Here is a 21,388-nt window from a genome sequence, read left to right as displayed (position 1 = left end):
TGCCCTCTCTCCTCTCCCTCCTGCCCCGCCAATTCTCATCTCCTCCCGGTCTATCATTCCTCTTCTCCCGACCCCTCCAGATTTCCACCATCTCTACCAGGGCTGTCCTCTGTTCCCTTTGCCCTGCTGGTGCTTGTCCATCTTCCTCCAGGGGAAACCCAGGGCCCCAACAGTGCCACCCTAGGGCAGGAGCCCAGGAAATGTTCTGGGATGGGAGAGGCGCTAGAACTCAGAGCGGGCTGGGCATGGACACTATGTCCCAAGACAAGACAGCATGCTACCAGGTGTGGACTTCAGCTCTGACTCCTCAGGAGCCCCACCCTGGGCCTCAGTTCCCTCATTTGTAAAATAAAGACAGGCTAATTCTTAAAGTGCTCTTAATTCAAGGAAGAAAAGTGGCCTTATTCCAGATATGGCCAGCAGGGGGGGGGGGGGCTACTAGCCTCCGCAGAGTACCCACCCATGGATGGATGGATGGATGGATGGATGGGATTATAGCTTCATTTATGGAACTCATACTGTAGACCAAACCCCGGAATGCGCATTATCCAGATACCATCTCGTTAATACTCAAAGTCAGTCCACAAACGGAGGCTCAGAGAAGTTCAGTCACTTGCCCAAAGACACTCAGAGTGTAAATGATGACAGCTGGAATCTGGGCCTGTATGCATTTAAGACCCGTGTTTCTCCACCAGAGGATGCTGCTACTCAAATGTAAGGACAGGGCACATTTTGAATACTCTCAGTAAAAGACTCAGGGGAAATGCCACATCCTTCCTGAGGTGGCTGCCCAGCCAGGGTTGTAAACACGTGTGTGTACGTGCACACGCAGGCACACACCCACCTCTGGTGTGTGATCCCAGAGCTTGGGTTTACAGGAAGTAAGTATTGATCCTATTTCCACTGACTGTGGAGGAGTTTCTTAGCCTCTCAGCTTTGACTTCTTTAGCCATAGCCTAGGTGTGGTGACAGCCACAGCCCTGGCTGCTGGAAGATTCGCCAGGATAAAGTCTAGGCCCCTGTGGCCCAATCTTGGTGGCCTCTGTAACCAGGGCTGCCAGCGTTCACTGCCCAGTGAGTCTTACTTCTGTCGCCCCGTTGCGCACACAGGCTGCAGTCACGCCCGTGCGGCTAGCAGTGCCCGAAGCCCCCACCCGTGGGAAAGGGCCACGGGCGCTGGGCTTCCTGCCATTCTAACTTCAGCTTCCGTACTTTATCGAGCCCACACAATGGGCCTGGGGACCACTCCCGCCCCGCTGCACCCCCAGCCTCTGCACTGCTGGGAAATGGGCTCTTCCTTCCACTGCGGGGAGGGGGTCATCTTCGGCAGGGACCAGCCTACACTGATCGGCCTGTAGCTCAGGCCCTGGGAGTCGGCCCCCAGAGCAGCTAGGGAAACCCAGGCGCTGAGGGGGACCTGCAGGTCAGACAGAGAAGAAACTGAGCCAGAAAGTCAGGGTTCGGGGCCTGAGGGCCCCAAGGCTCCCCCTTCAGGAGCTGCAGTAAGGCCTGGCCAGTACCCAGCACACAAGAGGCCTCTCCCTCCCATTTCCCCACTGCCTTGCCCCTCCAGAGGGCCCTCCCTGCTGAAGAAGTGGAGGAGAGTCCAGAATCACCAGCCCTCCCTTCACTCCAGGCAGGAATCTCTGGGGCCTGCCCAGCCCCCACCGGGCCTCTCCAGGGACTGGCGGCTCCCTGCCTCTTGGAATAAGAACTATAATTCTTAGTGTAATTATGACTATAATAACAGTTGTGGTTAAGAGTGTCAATTGTTCTAAACTGTCTGGATTTGAATCCTACCTCAGTGACAACCCCTCTGTGTGCCTCAGTTTCTTTATCTGTAAAATGGAGGATAATAGCTGGACCTACCTCCTAGGGGTATTGTGGGAATTAATTAATACATATGAAGTGCTGAGCACAGTGCCTGGTGCTCGGTGACGATCAGCTATTGTGGTTATTGCTATTATTTATTGAGCACTCACTACGCGCCAGGCACTGAGCTGAAGTGCTTTAACACACTTTATGTCACTCTTCTTTACAACAATTCTAAGAGCTATTTGTTGTCCTTTGCCCCAGTTGACAGCTGAGGAACCTGAGGCCCAGGACTGCTCAGCAGCTTGCCCAGGGTCCACAAGCTGGCAAGTAGCAGAATTTCAGGTCTGGCTCCAGACCCCACCCATGATCGAGGGCTCTCATGAGCAGGACGTCGTCTGGTTTCTCTTACTGGTCCTGACCCAACTTCTGGGGCCACCTGGCCAGGCCTGGCTGCTCTCTCTCTGACCTGGCCCTGCGTGGCAGACCCCATAGAACCTTGTGGAAACACTGGATCTAAATGCTACACGTATTTGTTTAGACATCGGAAATAACTTCTTTAAGCTTTTTTAAAATAGGAGACTAGAAGGTGTAATCACATCTTGGATCTGGAAGGCATGTTAGGGGCCCTCTTGTCTGACCTCTGGCCGAGGCGAGAAGCTTGGCGTGACAAGGTTAGCACCCTCCGCTGACAGCCTCTGCCCAAGCCAGTCCCTGGAGGAGGAGCGGGGGAAGGAAGCATGGTCAGGGAGGGCCTGCAGCCTCTGTCTCCCAGCTGTCAAAGAATGACCTATGACCCTGGGCCAAGCAGGCCAGGCTGAGGCAGAATTCACTGGAAGTATTCTGGGCGCCAACACAGATACCCCAGGGCTTCCCTGCCTCCCAGGAAAAGGGCAGGTGTGGGCCTGTGGGTCTGCCTGCAGGGTCACCAGGGAGCAGCCAGCAAGGCAGAAGTGGGCAGCAGAGGGCACTGTGAGGCAACTCAACTCAGCACAGGGAGCCAGGCCGGGGCGGGGGGGGGGGGGGGGGGGGGGGGGGGGAAGGCCAAAGGGATGACATTGGTGGGGAGGTCTCCTCTCGGAACCCTAGGCAGCCCATTTGTAAAATGGCCCCGGCGAATGGACCATCTCTCAGATCTGTGTGGTTCGGATATTCCTACTCACAGCAGAAATCAGTGCACAAGGGTGACAGGTAGGGGGAGGAGTAACACAGGGACTGTCTCTCCTGTGACAGGCCACATGTGCTCCAGGCAGCCTCAGCTTAGCCACACGGCAGCACAATGACCAGCTGAGGGCCACACCAGCTCTGTCTGGCCCTCCTGGGTTTCACTTCATGACAGGATCACCGCCATGGACACGGCTTTCTACATAGAGCAACTCCTTAAATCTCTGGGACAACTCCATGAACGCTTAGCACTCCCATTTTCCAAGAGAAAATGAAAGCTCAAAGAAAGATATCACTTGGCCGAGGTCTCAGGACCAGGAAGAGGAGACAGAGCTGAGATTTGAACCTGGGGCTGTTTGGCTCCACAGCCTGAAGACTTCCCTCCTTCTTCAGCTCCTGCCTGGAGCAGCCTGGAAACAGTGGCCTGTAGGCATCAGCTGACCCTCCCAAAAAAGCCAGGCCCCAGCCAGGAGGGCGGAAGTCATGGCGGAACCCACTGCCTTCCCCCCGCCGCCAGCCCCCACGCCCTGTCCCTCACCAGTCTAAGGTGTGCGGGGTCCGGGGTACAGCCAGGGAGGACTGGACAGGGTGAGGCCACTGTCCAGCTCCAGCACTATGTGCTCCGTGGCCTGGGACAGGACACCTCTCCCTCAGCCTCAGCCTCCCCGCTGGAGGACAGGTACGGGGGGTCCCACCTTACAGCAATGTTATGAAGGCCAGAAAAGGGAGCTGGAGGCACTTTGTGAATGTTGGCATAACTGTCACCACTCTCGCTCCTGCTCTCTCGTCCTCATCATCAGCAATGATTCCCATTTATGAGACATCCAGCGGGCGCTAAGTAGCAGGCACTGCCCTAAACACTTTACCCAAGTCAGGCTATTTAATCTTGCCAACAACCCTACAAAGGAGGTATTACTGCCATACCCATTTCGCTGATGAAGAAACTGAGGTTCAGAGAAGGGCAGGGATTTGCCCAAGGCCAACTGCCAGTGAGGGATAGAGCGAGACCAGGGGCTTGCCCGGCTTAGACCTCAAGGGCAGCGTTCTTCCTGAGGCCGACTGGCTGGAGTAAGCAGGATGTACACGAAGACGGACTCGAAGCTGGGTAAGTGGAAGCCACAAAACGGCAGCCACCATAGGGCAGTCTCTGAGGCCCCCGCCAGCTCAGTCACTCAAGCCCAAGAAAGGAAACAAGAGGCCAAAAGCGGGTGGGGAAGAAAGGATGCTAGTGAAAACCTTGGGCTCCCAAAGGAGGATGCTGAAACAGGACAGAGCTGGTCTGGGATGCTGGACACCCCGCACAGAAGTCATCTGCCCCAAATAGGAGCTGAGTTCAGCTGGTTTGGGGAACTAGAAGTGTGTGCATGAATGTGTATGAATTTGTCTGTATATAAATATTTGTATTTACATACAGAACAGAACTTGGAAGGGTCTTGGAGAGAGGGTGCGGAGTCAGGATCAGGGGGCCCGGCAGGCAGTGAGGCCTGGGACCTCGGCGCCGTCAAGATGGGAGTGGCCAGGCCTGGTCTGAGTGAGCCTGAGGCCTCACCTGGGTAGGGCACAGTTCTGAACCCTCTCTTATAGTAGCTGCATCAAGAAATGGCCTAAGATAGTGATACTCAAACTATGGGGAACATCACAGTCTCTGGGGGAGCTTGTTTCAAATGCAGGGCCTGGGCACCACCTGCTGGAAATTCTGATTCCAGAAGTCTAGGGTTGGAGACTTCAAAATCTATGTATTATTAACCTCTTCCTGGTAATTACAGGGCACATCAAAGTGAGAATCACATATGTTTGCTGATGAGGAAACAGATCCAGCCCCCGTCCCTTTGGGATTTAGTTCTAATTCCTGGGCCCAAAGTTTCAGGCCCTTTTCTGGGGGTTCCAGCCTGCCTTTCCAGTCCAACTGCCTTGCAGAAGGTGTCCTCCTAAGTGCCACGTTGGCCTTATTGCTAGTGGCTGAGGCTAAGAAGACCTCTGGGGCCATGTCCCAGCTCGGTGGGGAAATGTGCTGGAATCCATTAGTCATGCCTGCCATGGGTGTGGAGGCAGGAATGGCAGTCCGAGTGCCATGTATCTGCCATCCCTGCACTTTAGGAATCCTCTGCTCTAGCCAAACTGGCTTCTACAGACAGTTTGTCCAGGCCACGTCCACTTACAGAGAATGCCTGTCTCATCTTCTCTTTACAGCTGCTCAACCATCAAGGCCGAGCTGAGGGGCATCTTTCTCTGGAAGCTTTCCGTGATGTCCCTAGACCCTGAGGTCTTTCCTCCTTGAACTCCCACGTCACTGGGGGTCAGCTGCCCTCCGTGGGCCCTAGCCACCCCCACCCACCCAGCTCACAACATTGTCGTAACAACACCTTGCACTGCGCTGGCTGCTAGCACCTCACCAGCATCTACGAGCTCCTGTGCTAATGTCACCATCAGGCACCAGGTTCTTCCGTTCCATCCTCAACCATCCTGGGACATGAGTGCAATTAGTCTCTGCTTTTCACAGAACGACACTAAGGCTCAGAGGAGCCGAATGACTCACCCAAGGCCACACAGTAAATAAGAGACAGAGCCCAGGCTCAAGCTGGCTGGTGGGCTTCGAGGCCATGGTGCAATCTTTTCACTGCTGGGCCATCTTCCCGACCCACACAGATAACTCATTCCTCACAAGTTGAGATCAGCCTCGCAGATAACTGGGGCCCTGCAGTGGCACAGAGCACAGGGCCTGGCACACAGCAGGGAATCAATAAACACTTATTCATCTATTTATAAATATTTGCAAGAGGTGAATAGCATGGTGCTTAAGAGCTCCGGCCCCGGAGCCAGACTCTAATTCTGGTTCAGACAGTTATAAACCGTGTGGCCTGGTGCCAAGGGAGATAACCTCTCGGTGCCTCGGTTTCCCCATCTGTGGGGAACACCAATGGTATCTACTTCTTAGGCTGTTGTGAGCATTAGTGAGATCGCATAAAATCGCTTAGAACAATGCCAGCGCAGGGGGAGTGTGTGCTGTCGTTGTTGGCTGATGGATTTCCAGTAGGGCGAGGCCTGGACCTAGTCTAAATTATTCTACTACAGGAGACAGCTCTCCAGCTAACGTCTCAGACCTTTTCGATCCAAATGCACAATGTCCTGGGCGAGGCCACACCTGCTCTACTTTCGGCGAGGACCCCCAAACCAGAGGAGCTGTAAAAACACAGCATCTGGAGTCACAGACTCACGGGCTTAAGTCTAGGTGCTGCCTTCTTGGTCTCTCCATGCCTCAGCTTTATTTTCCACCAAATGGGTAGAAGGCTCCCTGGAAGGCTTAGAGGGGCGCAGGGGTGGGACAGCGAATGCTCATACCCTGCAGCTCTGGGATCCACCTCCCTCCTCCCTACCGCCTCATTTATTACCCACTCCCACCCACCCGCGGCCTTCTCACCTTCCTGTGTCCTGTGAAAAAGAGGGAAAGGTGGTGCATGGAGCCACCGTTGCGGCCCAGTTCCTTCTTGAGGGTGCGGGGTGAGGGCATGGCCCAGGTGGACGCGGTGCCCTCCCCGTCCGAGCAGTGCAAGGTAGTGTCGGAGGCGAAGCAGGGCCCGCGGGCTTCCTGCAGCAGGCTGCCCTCGCTGTGTGTCCGGCGACGCAGGGAGTTCTGCACCCTCAGGGAGAGGCCCCCCTCGGCAGCCTGGCCCGCCTCGATCATGCTGCTGCGCTTGGCCTCATGGTGCTCTCCGTAGTTGTCATCACTTGTGTCCTCCTCTTCTTCCTCCTCGTCCCCCTCGTCCCCCTCGTCAGCCTCTTCTGCATCCTCCTCAAAGCCCAGGCCGCCCCCTTCCGCCCCGGCCTTCTGGCTGTAGGCGCTATCCAGCCGGACCTCGGGGATCACGAAGGCTGGCCTGGAGGCCACAGGCAGATCTCCAGGGGCTGCTGGCGGGTCCCCAGAGCTTGTGGTCTCCTCAGCTGGCAGGGGGACCTGATCTTGACAGGGCTCAAGCTCCTGAGCAGGGGGGTCCCGGATGACAGGGAGGTCTTGGCTGACTTGAGGGTCTTGGCTTGGAGGGGGTTCTTGACTAGTAGGAAGGTCCTGGCAGGGAGGGAGGGCAGGGGGTTCCTGGCTTGGAACCTGGCTTGGTGGGGAGTCCTTGCTTGGCCAGGGCTCCTGGTCTGGAGGAGGTTTCTTGCAGGAAGGTGAGTCTTTGCTGGACAGCGGTTCTTGGCCAGGAGAAGGTTCCTGGACAGAAGAGGACTCCTTATTGGGTGGAAAGTCTTGTCCGGAAGGAGGCTCCTGGCCAGAAGAGGGGTCCTTGTTGGGTGGGGGGTCCTCGGCACCCAGCTCCTTCCCTTCCTCCAAGGGCATCTCTCTCTTCTCATCCGCCTCTGGCTCAAACATCTGGGAAACAAGAAGCAAACAAGAAAAGCTCAGAATGAGAGGCTATGAGATGCCAGGCACCGTGCATGAGCCAGCATCACAGAGGCCGAAATAAATCAGGCAAAGGCCTGAACCCCACACCTGACACCCCACAGTCTAAAAGCTAAAGTGCCAAATGGAAACCCGAAAGCCCCTTTGGCTTAGCTGTACACGGGTTCCCACCCTTCTCTCCTTGCTTGAATCTTCTGTCTGCTCTATCAAAAACGTGGTTGGTCATTTAGCGGGAGAAGGAGGAGAGGTAACCATGATTTTCTGGCTCCTATGGTGTGCCAGGGTCACGCCAGATTAAACACTCCTCTTGTATTGTCTTCCCAGCAGCCCCCTAAAGGAAGTGTCATGGTGTCCCTGTTAGTAAAGGAGGAGCCAGGCAGTCTCTGCCTTCGTCTCGACCAACTCAAGTCCCAAGTCAGAGCAATCACAAAGTGATAGAAACTTAGACCTGGCCAAAGGGTAGCTTCTACCTGAGCTAAAGTTCTAAAAAATCCTATTCAAACCAGACTCGCTCTGAATATTGAGGTATCTCTCTCTCTCTCTTCTTTTTTAATGTTTATTTATTCTTGCGGGAGAGAGAGACAGAGTGTGAGTGGGCGAAGAGGCAGAGAGAGAGGGGGACACAGAATCTGAGGCAGGGTCCGGGCTCTGAGGTGGCAGCACAGAGCCCGACGCGGGGATCGAACCTACAAGCCACGAGATCGTGACCTTAGTCGAAGTCGGACGCTCAACCGACTGAGCCACCCAGGCGCCCCTTTAAGTGTCTCTTTGAAACCAGTAAACTGGAATGAAATCAGAACTTCAAAATATTGCCCTATTTGGACTAAACAGATGTCCCAGGCACATGGGACCTCGCTGAGGGATCCTTCACCCAATGATTTTCAAACTGTGTTTGGAGGAACCTCAGGAGTTCTGCACAGCAAAGAAAGCATTTCCTGTCTGACATACAACCCTCAGAACCCTTGAAGTTTTTGCTGGATTCCTACAGACTTCATTTGCAAAGGGAAAAATAGGGCCCTTGATGAAGTCCGAAAGGCAGCTTGCTCACAGGAACACTGGGGCTTGGAGAAGGCCAGACGCGCTAAGGCCACACAGGGGAAGCAGGTCTCGAGGCCGGGCTGGGCCCCTCATCACACTCGAGGATTTGGAATGTTGGAATGAGAACTATCTGGAATCCAGGTTTCACCCATCAAGAGGCCACAGCTGTCTCATGATGGAGAAAGTGGCCACGCGTTCCTGGCCACATGTGCACGTGTGTGTGCTCACATGCGCACGCGCGCGTGGACACTGGCTGAGAATCTGAGAGGTAAGTACCCCCAGAACATAGGTTAGGAGCTCTCATTGTAGAGACCGTTAATGTCTATTTGACGGATGACAATGCTGAGCGCAAACAGCAGTGACTTTCCCACTATGGCACAAGCTGCCCGGGACCAAAAGGGTATGTCCAAAGCAGAGAAATCTTTTAAGCCCTGGGGAGTGTGTGACAGTGAAGCCCCAGCCAGGCTCGTATCTGGGAGTCCGTGGCCCCAGTGGTAGGGTGCTGCCCACACGTGTCAGGGGTCCCACTGACATCTGGGAGCACCAGGGATGTGAGAGCACAGTGTGGGTAAGAGCCACTGCCTGGGAGCGGGAAAGTGAAAGGTGTCCCCCCACCACCCCACCCCCATGGAGAGGGAACTGAGCAAGGTAGCAGGGAGGACCTCAGAGGACTCTGGGATGATCTGGTCAGGGTTTGGTTCTCAGGCACAGCCAAAGACCCTCTTGGGAGAGGATTGTACCCTCCACCCAGGGACCCCTCAGACCCCAAAACGGCAGTGATCCCAAGTCCGCAGCACACAGAGGGGGAGGCTGAGGCCCAGAGAGGGCGAATCACACAGTGGGACTAGGGAAAGCCAGTCACTAAACCCTCCGGGTCTCAAGGTCTCCACCCATTAACTGAGATAACCAACATGCCCAAGTGACAAACCAGGAGAATATACCATAGAGAGTATAAAGTTCTTTTTTTGTTTTAAAGTAGGCTCCACGCCCAATGTGGGGCTTGAACTCAAAACCCCAAGATCAAGAGCTGAATGTTCTACCCACTGAGCCAGCCAGGCTCCCCAAAAATATAAAACTCGGCAACGGGATACTGGTGGTGGTATCAGTGGTGACTAAACAGCGGATCTAAAGGGAAACGCTCAAGTCACGAACCTCAAATAGTGGCACATCGTGCCCATGGACCCCTGGAAGCAAACTTGGCCAAATACCCAGAATCAAAGTTGGTGATTGTGATGACAGGCCTCTCAGTCCAGAAATCTCATCTGGAAACTAAGGTCTGTGCTTTAGCCTCATCAGACTGTTCCCAGGGAGAGAGACGGCCCCCCTGCTGACTGACAGCCCAGCCCGGAACAGTGACCTAGAGACAAGTCCCCAAACACCCGCACCAATCGGCTGCTCTTGCTAGGCTGGGGTTGGAGCAAGGCCTCTGGCTCCTTCTTTCCAGCTCCGTTTCTGATCTCATTCCAGAGCAGCCCAGTCCTCCACCCCTCACCCCACCCGCAGGGAAGCATTCTCCTCCAGAAAAACAAACAGCCAGCCCCCCCCATTCACCCACATTCAGTCCCCCTCCCCCTGGGCCAGACCCCGCCCCCCCCCCACCTAGAAGGACCTACAGAAGGAAGCAGCAACCCGTGCTCCTCAGGGCCTGTGCTCCTCAGGGCCTGGCACGGAGTGGCCCTGACAGGGTGGGGGGTGGGGGGGAGCAGGGGGCATTTCCCCTTTCCTGGGGGTGGGGGTGGGGCCAGGCCCTTCCCAGCGGTGACAGAGCCTGAGCCCGCCTACCCCTCCTACCCCTCCGAAAGTGCAGCCACAGACCCAAAACCAGAAATGCAAGTCAGCCAGGCTCTGCCAATCCTGCCCCAAACGGAGGCCAAACCAAACAAAGCCAGAAGGGGAAGTGCCCCTGTCCCCATCCCCCACCCTCACCCCAGGCAGCAGAGAAACCACCCTACAAGCTCTCAGGGCTCCCAGGGTGCCCAGGGAGCCACGTTCGCATGTCAGTGGTGTCACCCTCCGGCTGGGCACCTCTGGCAAGCCTCTTGCCCTCTTGGCCCCATCTCCTCACCTGGAGCAGGGCCACGACATCACACTGGACTCAGAAGAGTCACACTGGCCCAGAAGAGGCATTTGATAACATGGCGGCTATCGTCAGTCCAGTCTTATTTTACAGATGGGGAAACTGAGGTCTCAGAAGCTAAGGGAATGACCTAAGAAATTGGAGGCTGATTTAGTATTAGCACTCATGTCTCCTGGCTTCGTTGGGCCCTTATACACAAGTATGGTGGACCCAGGAGTCGACACAGGTGAACACTACCTGAGGCCCCTCACCTGGGCCCCCCCCACACACACACACACACACACAGGGCAGATACTCGCAAAGAAGGGCCTGAGCTCTCTGGTTCCTTCCTGTGCTCCAGGACCAGGTTTGTGTGAATGCCCAGATAGGTTTGGTCAGGCCAGTGTTCCTGGGAGAGCTGGGGTTGGGCGTGCCTTGGGGAAGGCAGGTTCTGGAGCAAATATAGGAAATCTCAGAAATTTCGGCAGGGGGGAGGGGTGGCAAGTGAAGGAATTAGGACAGAAAAAGAGATAAAGGTGAGAGCATGTCACAATGGATGCCAGATGCGGGACTGTCCTATGAGGAACAGAGTGACACCTGCAGAGCCCTGCTACGTCAGAACTGCTCCGAGCAGCAGCGTGAGCAGGGTATGGGGGTGGGGGAAGGGCAACGGGGACACGCATGCATACAAACACACAAGCGTTCGTTCATCCTCCAGGCACTGAGTAAGGCCCTGAGAGGACAGACGGGGACAAGTCAGACACAATCCCTGCCCTCAGTTGAGCAGAAAAAACAGAGGCTGGACAACTGGTCCCGGCGCGTCTGGTGAGTGCTCTGACGGGGGAGGCAGCAGCAGCTGGCAAAACCCAGTTAGGCAGCTTTGCAACAGGTTGGGGTGATAAGAATCCGGCCACGGTGCTCCAGAGAGATCAGCCTGCTGGCCCAGGGCTTTGGGTCCGCAGTGCCCTGTGCAGCTAGCTGTCCCCTTGCTGTGGGGAGTCTGTATCTCTCCCATCCATCGCTTCTTTGGCTTGGCTGGACCAGTGTGAATTCTGTCCTTGTCTTGCCTGCTAGAAGCACACAGGAAATGAGCCAGGCCCTCCAAATGAAGCTGCTGTTTAGGATCTAATCAAACCCTGCCCCCAGTCCAATCCAGGACTCAGAACAGGCTGGGAAGGGTGGCAGGTAGGACTCCCAGAGCATCTCCTGGGCCCCAGAGCCCTCCCACCCCTATACCTGCTACTGGGGTAGGAGGGTGGCAGCGAGCTCCTGGAAGTGACTTGCCCAATGTCACACAGCTACTAAATGTGGAGCCAGGTCTGCTGACCCCAGAGTCAACCTGCAGCTCTCACTCTGAGATGACTCATCACATCCACCACAGATGCCGGGCTCTGTATGTGCCCTCAAAAACCACTTCCTGCACTGGCGCGGGAGGTGGGGGTTGAGAATTGGGGTTTGCCTTTGTCTCCGGGTCACGCTTACACAGCTAGGATTTTACAGATAGAGCGCTGGACATAAAGCCAGAAGACCTGGGCTGGAATCCTCCCTCCATCCTTTGCTAGCTGTGCGACCAGGCTATCGCGTCTGGTTTTCTCAGCCATGAAATGGGCCATGAAGTGAGGACACTTCCTGCCACACGCCCCATCCCCCTCCCAGAGGGCTGAGGGGACCAAGTCTCAGAAAGGACAGGAAAGTGCTCTGTCAACTGGAAAGTCGCCAGAGAAAAGGAGAGGTTACTCGAATTCCTGCCCAGCGCCTCAGACCTCCAGGCTTGACTTTTGAGACGGGGTTGCTCCTTCAAGTTTGGCATGTTCTGGGCTCCTGAGCAGCTCCCTGGCTTCTGGGTCCCTGGCATGGTGCTGGCTTCCAGGAACCTCAGCTGCCTGGCCAACGCTTAGCTCCCCCAGCCCAGCCTCGGTGCAGCTCCTCAGCCTGATTTCTTGACACGGAGAGGCTGGAGCCACCCCTGGCCCTGCCTCTGCCTGCCAGCTCAGGGCCTCCTGGCAGCTGTCCTCCTCCCCTGTCCCCAACCTGGCAGTTTTGGCACCGAACAAGGAGGAGACAGATGACACCGTACAGTGGAGAGAGCTCTGGAGACTGAGCCCCACCGCACTCACTGGCTGGGTGACCTCAGGTATAGCCTCTCTGAGCCTCAGTCTCCTCAGCTGTAACATGGGATTCATAACAGCTCCCCGGTGCTGCAGGAGGCGTGCTGAGCTGGTGTGCACCCACAGCGTGGCACCGCGTGGCCACACGAAGCGCTGGAATGGCAGCCACGACCACCGCAGGACCGCCCATCATCGACATCTCTCCCCTTGGATTTGCTCCCACCCATCTGACAACCCCACGAGGTCATGAGCCTCTTGGCCTGTCCGTGGGAACCTGTCCCAGGCTCCTGCCCCTCTCAGTCCTGCCTACTCCCTTGTGCACCCATCCGCTCCCCTGGGGTTCAGTCACCATCCGTGCCATCTTGCCACCCCCGAGCCCACACTGCCGGCTCCGACCTGTCTCCTGAGTCTAGATTCCAGAGGTGAGTGTTCACCAAGTACTCATGAAACAGCGCTGCTCCAGAACACTGTTCTAGGCGTTGTGGGCACAATGGGAAATGAGAGAGACACAATCCCTGTCCTGGGGGAGCTTCCAGGCCAGAGAGGAAGGACTGACATGAGCCACATCGTCGGTCGGTCACCCACAGAAACATGTAATAGATGCAAAGTGTGATCGCTGATGGGCAGGAAAACCATAGAGTGCCACAGGAGAGAATGCAGCGCCACGTGGGAAAGGCCACTCCGCAATGACACTGAGCCCCAGATCTGCTCGATGGGCAGGAGAGGGTTCACCAGGGACGCCTGCGCAGTGGGGGAACAGAGGAGGCCTGTGTGGCTAGGGCCCAGGCACAGAGATAGAGACCTCCCTCCGCACATCCCGCTGGTGCCCCCAGCTCAACATGCCTCACGCTGAATGCAAGTCCACTCGATCAATGATGCCACCGCCAGCTGCCGAAACCAGGGACCTGGGCTCCACCCTTTCTCCCTTTCCCTTCACTACCACCCCCACTACTCTGGCCAGCCACCAACACCTCCTGATCGTCCCTGGGAGTATCTTCAGAATCACTCCCCCGGGGTAGGTTATGCATGTATGGGGTCACGGAGTGTATGGGAACTCTCTCTACTTTCTTCTCAATCCCTAAAACTGCTCTAAAAACAAGGTGTATTAGCTTAGAAAAAAATGATCTCTCCACTCCCTCCACCTTCACCACCACCACCTCCCCCCAGGACACTGTCATCTCCCACCGGAATGGAGGCGGACCTCCCAGAGGCAGCCCAGACCCCTTTAGTGGCCATGCCAGGGAGCCTTTTATGCAAATCTGACCCTGTCACTCCCCTGCTTAAAGCCCTGTCAAGGCTCCCCAATGCCCTCCAGGTAAGTCCCAATCCTGTAGCCCTGAGAGAGCCTGGGGTCTGTCTTCCTCTGACTTCACCTCCTACCACTACCCATCTTAAGTGTTTGATGAGAATGAATGGATGGATGAATGGATGAAGGAAGGAAGGAGTGGGCAATCCAGTGAATGTCACAGGACCATCTAGACTCTTAGGACCTAAAGTGTGGCCCCTGAACCAGCCAGTAGCAACAGCAGCTGGAACCTCACATGAAATAGAGAATCTTAAGGCCTCAACCCACAGCTCCTGGTTCAGAATCTGCCTTTTACCAAGATTCCGAGAGATTAATTTGCACGTTAAAAATAGCACTGATCCAGACTATTGGTTCTCAAAAGAGAGGTACACTTTAGAATCACCGGTGGAGCATTTTAAAAATATCTGTATCTGGGCTCAATTCCAGACTTACTGGATAAGATTCCCTGAGAGTAGAGCTGGTATCTTGACTTCTTTCTAACTCCACAGATAATTCTGGGGAGCAGCCCCAGTTAACAGATAAGGTGAGTGGGACCCAGAGAAGGGAGGCGATGTGCCCGAGGCCATACAACAGAATCAGGACGAGAATGCAGACCAGAACTTAGTGCAGGACCAGTCCCAACAAACACCGCTCCCGCCATAACGGAGGCCCACGCAGAAGAGGCATGACCTCAGCAGCCCCTCGTCCCCAGATAAGGAGCTGGCAAGCTCCCTCGCAAGCTACCCATTCGTGTTTCCTATTAACAGAGGCTCAAATCCAGGAGAGAAAGGAAGGAGGAATTTGAATACAGATGGAAAATTCTCCATCCCTAAAGAATCCCACGACTACACTTATGGGTCTGTTGGGGACTCAGGACGGCAACACATCACAACAGGGAGCATACCTGTTGACTGAAAGCAATAGTGAGGCACAGAGGAGAAGCAGCTCTTCCAGTCCAGAAACTCAGGACGAAGCCAACACACAGGGAAGAAGAACCCTGAGGAATGAGAACTGAGGCGAACCCTCTTAGAAGCTTCCCTACTCTTGGTACTGCTACCTGGGTAAGCCAGAAGGACATGTCCTCAGGCCTGGACTTTGGCACTTTGATGGGATGCCCGGCACCATCCTGCACGCCCAGCTTCTCACTGGGCAGGGAAAGCAGTTCCCGAGGTATGAGTTTCCAGGACAAAGCTCCCCTGTCCGCACCTTGCCAACCTCCTTCCCTTGGGTCCCAGATGCCACTGCTTCAGTGCGTGGGGGTGGCCTGGATTGGTGGCCCCCCACAGCCCAAAGACCCCTGCCACACACCTCAGCCCTCTTCTCTCCTGAAAGCTGTAAGAATGGAGAGCAGGGCTGTCCCAGCTGCTTCCTGTCCCCACAGGGACCCGTGCCTCCGTCAGAAGGAGAGCGCCAAGCCCCGGGGGCCTCTCCTGCCCCCAGGCTCTCTGCTCAGAACCAGCCCCCTGAGGGCCCTGCCACCATTCCCCTTCCCACCTGGCACCCCTTTCTCTGCCCGGTCCACATGTGTGTCCGCACGGACTCACTTTCCTATTGCCTCCCCCTCCTCAAGTGCATCTCCTTCCCATCTTCTGGAGCCCAGTGAAATGCTCCTTGGGATGCCCTGGCTAGGGGGCTCTCTGTATTCCTGCCAGTGCCCGGCCTGCCCTGCTCTCGGGGTCCTGGGCATGCCCTGTTTTGGGTCATCAAGATTATGTCCCCGGCTCACTCCCTCCCACCCTCACCCCCAGAGTTACTCAGCGAATACCTACAGATCTCCAGCCATGTGCCAGGGCCTGTGCGGGGCAAACAGTGACAAGACACCTTCCCTTCCCAGAAGGTGCTGATCTATGGGGCAGAGAGCCAGGTGAAGGACCCGCATCAACCCCCCACACGCCCATTGCTCCCCCAGGGGGCTGTGGAAGCACAGAGGCAGCAGGAAAGATGGGGATGGCTCTTGGAGGAGGTAATGGGGACAGGGATGGGAGAGGATGTCCGGGCCAGAGACAGAGATAGCATGGAACATTCGAGGAAGTGCAGGTGGTTCCATGGAACAGAAGCATGGATATGGTAAAGAATTTGGACTTGGACTTGGACCCTGAGAGCAGTGTTTACGTGCTGCTGTAGAGATAGGGGAGGTGGAGCCAGAGATGATGGAAACAGAAAACAAAGAAAAGGATATGGGGGAGAGAGGAAGAAAGAAACCATAAATTGAGTGTCTACCAAATGCTGACACCGTGACGGTTGCTTTCCATACACTCTTGCACCCCAGCAACCCTGTGTGGTAGGGACCATTGGCCCGATTTGGCAAATGAGGAAAATGAGACTCAGAGAGGTTAAGGTAACATGCAAGATCACAAAGCAAGTGAGCAGAGGAGTCGAACTGAAACCATGGTCAGCCTGGCTCCAAAGCCCTTTCTCTTTCTACTACCCCATGGCCTCCTTTCCTCCTTTCTTGCCCCTTCACCGCCCTTCCTCACCCCCTCCCTCCCAAGCACCCATCTGGGCCAGGCACTGTGCTAGGCACAGTGAGCGATACCAGACTCAGGGGCCCTGCTCATACCGCAAACTGCTGGAGACCGAGGGACAGGTGTCTGACTCGCCTGGCGGGGGGCAGGGTGGGGTAGAATTCCACACATCTGGTGACCTTCCCAAACCGTCTCCCTCCAGAGACCACTTCATGCGCGGGGTGAGCCAGAAGCGTGTGGCTTCTCTGTGATATTCTATGCTGGGCTGATCAAACAAAAAAGCTCCGCCAAGCTGGGAGGACCCCAGGGAAGGGCACAAATAGCACTGTGGTCGTGAGACCAGGATTGGGAATCAGGCAGCCCTGGGGTCCAATCTCACTTCCTAACCCTGTGGCTGAGTCAGGGGGCACAGCAGTGCTCAGCCCACTGGGGGGCCCTCCCTCTCCACCGCTTGGCTCTCCCTCCTAGCAGGTACAGGGACCAACCCGAAATCTCAGACTTCACTCCAAGCAACAGCTCTGAGAACAGAGGTGCCTTCAGAGCTGGGGGTCGTGGGTGGGGGAAGCCTAATGCTGGTGGAGAACCGAGGTCTGGAGACAGACAAACCCAGGTTCACGTCCTGCCTTTGCCACTTCCTAGCTAGGTGCCTTTAACCTCTGGACAGGCTGCTTAACCGATTCAAGGTTCAGTTTTCTTATCTGTAAGTGGTGATGTAAGTCACGAGTACCTACATCACGGCATTGTTGGGAGGTAATCCACATAGTAAGTGTTCAATGAACATTTCCAATTCCTGTAATCAGACTTATTACTGTCATCACAGAGATCACCAGTGTCCTTCCTTGCATCCCACTCTGGGAGAGGACACTTGGCACATTCTCCCCCTAAGATGGGGGCACTGTTATCTGTGCATTCCAGGGGAGGAAACTGAGGCCCGTAACAAAGGCCCTGGAGGCTGGAGAGGTAGCTGAGCCTGTGCTCGGTTTCCCCTAGGCTGGGTCAGTCTGGCTCCCTGTGTGGCCCAAGCCAAATCCCTCTCCTCTCCAGGCCACATGTTCTGGAGGGGGTCTGTCCAGCTCTGAATCTCAGCCAGCCTGGAGGAATCAGGGCTCAGGGTATGGTCAGGTCTCCTTGTGGGCACATGGAGGGCAGGAGGAGCAGAAAGCACCCCCTCTTCAGAGACCCCAGTGCTTGTCTGTCCGCCCCAGTTCCTAAAGTGTTCTTCTTTCAGGGCCTTCAGTGCCGGGGGCACTGGGTGGGGGGAGTTGAGGGAGGAGGCCCTTCCATTCCAGGATGCCAGAATGGGTATCTGGCCACAAGCCATTGGTGGTTACCTCCAAGGCCCTCCCCAGCACGCTGTGACCTCCATCCCTGCCTCTCTGAAGCAGACACGCTTTCTGTTAAGGGGTGACGTTGACGCTGGGTTTATCTGGGGTTGCAGTTCCAAAACCATCCTTCTGGCCTCCTCCTGGCCTGGGACTCTCTCTCTCATCTCCCTCACACGGACCTGATTATATTCCTCTCCTGCTGCAAACCCTTCTATCCTCCTAGGATAGTCCCAGCTCCTTACCCTGTGTGTTCGGCCCCTGCCACCTGACCTCCCGCCACGCCATTTCTCTTCCCCCAGCCAGTCTAAACTAGTTGTAGTTCCCCAAACACACTCCACTCTCAAGCACCTCGAAACCTCTCCTCACTGTACTTCCTACCTAGAACACCCTGCCCTCCCTTGTCCACCAGGCAAACTCCTACTGATCCTTCAAAATTGAGCTCACCCACACGTGTATTGTCCCCTCGATTGCCGACAAAGATGATGATGCCCTAGAGTGAGAGAGGATGGTGTTTTCATTAATTGGATAACCACCCTGAGAAAATGAGTCTTGACCTCACCATCCACCATACATAAGGATCTATTTCAAGTAGATTTTGGATCTAAATATGAAACATAAAACGACAGAATATCTGGAAGATAACATAGAACACACCCGCAACTTGGTAACAGGCAAAGAAACGGGATTCGATCGGCCCTCTCGGTAAAGAAAAAGACTGACAAGTTGGACCGCATTAAGAACTTCTGTACTTCAGAGGATACCCTCGTCAAAAGAATGAAAAGGTAAGACGCAGAGCAAAAGGAGATGTTTGCAATGTCTATATCCCACAATGAAAATATACCCAGAATATTTTTTAAGCTTCCACAAACCAATAAGAAAAAGACAGACAGACAACCCAATAGAAAATGTGGCGGGGAGGGGCGGGGGGGAGGGAGAGGAGGGTTACACGTGAACAGGTGCTTCACTAAGAGGTGGCCAATGAACATATGGAAAGGTCCCAAACCTCATTAGTCACCAAGGAAATGCAAATTAAAAAACCATATTTAGTTATCACAATATCTAATACTGGTTGGTGTGGTGGCGGTAAGGATGTGGAGTAACAGAAGCTCTCTCCTACACAGCTCAAAGAGGGCAATGGTGTCAAGCCTGGGAAATTATATGATAGTATCTACTAAAGCTAATTATATACCACTTTATGACTCAGCAGTTGTAAACCTTAGGTATTTACCCAGCAGAAAAGTAGATACAGCCTATCAAAAGACATCTATGAGATTCTCCAGAGCAGTACTCTTCATTTTAAACTCAAGCTGGAAACAAGCCAAATGTTCATCACCAGGAGAAATGAATAAATTGCGACATTGTCACACAACGAAATATCCTACAACAGTGAGAAGGAACAAAATAAAACTTCATACAGTTACGTTGACAAGTCTCACCATCAAAATGCAGACCCAAAGAAGTCAGCATAAAAGAGTGCATGCTTCGGGCGCATGGGTGGCTCAGTTGGTTGACTGTGTACAACTTCCGCTCAGGTCATGATCTTGTAGTTCGTGAGTTCCAGCCCCAAGTCGGGCTCTGTGCTGACAGCTCAGAGCCTGGAGCCTGCTTCGGATTCTGTGTCTCCGTCCCTCTCTCTGCCCCTCCCCCACTCACACTCTTGTCTGTCTCTCTCTCTCTCTAAAAAAATAAATAAACATTTTTTAAAAAGTTTTAAAAAGAGCACATGCTTGGTGATTCCAGGTATACAAAGTTCAAAATCAGGCAACACTAATCAATGAGAGAAGGTCAGGACAGAGGTTATGTTTGAGGTGGTAGTGACTGAAAGGGGAGGGTGCAGGGGTATTTCTTGGGTACTAGAATATTCTATTTCTTGACCTGGAGAGTTTGTTCACTTTGTGAAAATTCATCAGCTGTATAGTTCCAACCATTTTGAAACCATGTTGCATTTCAACGGAGAAATTTATTTAAAGACAAACAAAAGCCCTCATCCTGGTGTCCCCCTGTTCCCTCCTTCCTCCATGAGCCCCTCTCCTTAGTGGACATCTCTGATAGCACATTCGCACTCCCCCAAAAGCCGCTGCACCACCTCCTGTTTCCAGAACACCAACTCCGTGTCAGACCCCACGCCAAGCGCCTCACTTCGCCCACATCATCTTGTTCAAGAACAGCCACCGTGAGGTGACACGCGAGTGGCACTCAGCCACTGCCACAACTCAGCGTTAGTGCACACGGAGCACTTCATGCACACACATCATCTCATTCAACCAGCGAGGCCGGGCCATTGCCTGAAGAGACTCAGGCAAGGAGAGAGAGGTTCAGTGTCTTGCCCAAGGGCACACAGCTGTACCACGCGTGGGAGAGCCTGTTCTCTCTCCAGTCCAGAGCCCACACACCTGCACGAAGCACACTACACAGCCACCCCCTGGGATTAGAAGGAACAGTGCCTGGGGCGCCTGGGTGGCTCAGTCGGTTAAGCGTCCGACTTCAGCTCAGGTCACGATCTCACGGTCCATGAGTTCGAGCCCCGCGTCGGGCTCTGGGCTGATGGCTCAGAGCCTGGAGCATGCTTCCGATTCTGTGTCTCCCTCTCTCTCTGCCCCTCCCCCGTTCATGCTCTGTCTCTGTCTCAAAAATAAATAAACGTTAAAAAAAAAAAAAAAAAAAAGAAGGAACAGTGCCTGGACACACACAGGTGATTTCTGTGGCTAGGCGGGAACCGCGTCTACACTGCAGAAGGGTGGAGAGACCGGGACAGAGACCTGCTCCTTCGATGGACAAGCACCCATGCATCCAGACTCAGCCTCACCTCCTGCATGAAGTTTTGCTGTGGCTCCCAGGCTGGGTTGGAAGCTTCCTCAGGGTTCCCCCCTCCCCAAGTCTCCGCATCAGAGCTGTGTTGCTACCATCCATCACATGCCCATAGTTGGCACTGGATTGAAGATTGGGCCCTTTATGTCTATACCTCTAGTACCTGGCCGATGCATGGTACCTAGCAAGTATTTAACAAGTGTGGAAGGGAGGGAGGGAGGCAGAGCAGACAAGTTCAGAGCTGTTACTGAGTGAGATCAGCTGGGAACTCCATTAATCAAGGTCTGAGCAGTGATGGTTTCAGTGTCCTGGATGGGCATTGGTTGCAGCCCCTGACTTAAGGAGAAGCATGGCCACACGACCTTCCATTCCATGGCCCTCCTCCCACCCCCGGCTGCCCCCACCTTATCTCCAAGGTTGTGGGCAGCGAGCTGGCTCCCAGAGGCTCTGCCCTGCTCTTTCTCCCCTCCCCCCATGTTCCCCCACCTTCTGCCACCGTGCCCTGAGAGCCTGATTCCACTATTGGCCTGAGGCTAACCCCACCAGGAGGTAACTGAGGACACCACAGAGAGCCCTGGCCACGCGGAGAAAGGCATGCCCGGTTCCAAATAACTTACTACACCCCCTGCCTTTCTAAGTTGGGAGCCGCTGACAGTTCTCCAGCAGCAGCCTGATCTATGGTGCCAGGTGCAAGCAGGCTGGCCCATCGCAGGCAAGGGAAGGGGACAAGCCCCGGGCCATCTGGAACAGATTGCACAGCTGGCAGCTATCCATACATCTGGAGTGATGGTCAAGGCCCACCGCCAGAGAAAGAGGGTAAGAGGGTCTCCTGGGAGCCCCCGCCCTCTCCTCTGTGCCTGGAGGCTCCGATCTGCCAAGCACCTCCTGGCCCCACCACCCCTCTCCCCAGTCCTGCCCCACCCCCACC

The 21,388-nt window shown here is 54.9% G+C and overlaps 1 protein-coding gene across 8 annotated transcripts in view; it reads right to left on the bottom strand.

The window, feature by feature from the left end:
* The window catches only part of RGS3 (regulator of G protein signaling 3), a 141,417-nt gene that overhangs the window by 8,139 nt on the left and 111,890 nt on the right, over positions 1 to 21,388 (bottom strand). For 7 of the 8 annotated variants that reach the window (XM_045469303.1, XM_045469304.1, XM_045469305.1 and 4 more), the window contains one exon: positions 6,395 to 7,345. In XM_045469303.1, the coding sequence (XP_045325259.1) occupies positions 6,395 to 7,345 (951 nt within the window). Of the gene's footprint in view, positions 1 to 6,394; positions 7,346 to 10,478; positions 11,406 to 21,388 lie in introns of those variants that run through there. The other variant, XM_045469312.1, reaches the window with a different exon arrangement.

Source organism: Leopardus geoffroyi, chromosome D4, assembly GCF_018350155.1.
Source record: "Leopardus geoffroyi isolate Oge1 chromosome D4, O.geoffroyi_Oge1_pat1.0, whole genome shotgun sequence".
NCBI classification, from domain to species: Eukaryota; Metazoa; Chordata; class Mammalia; order Carnivora; family Felidae; genus Leopardus; species Leopardus geoffroyi.
This window is presented reverse-complemented; position numbering and strand designations above follow the sequence as displayed.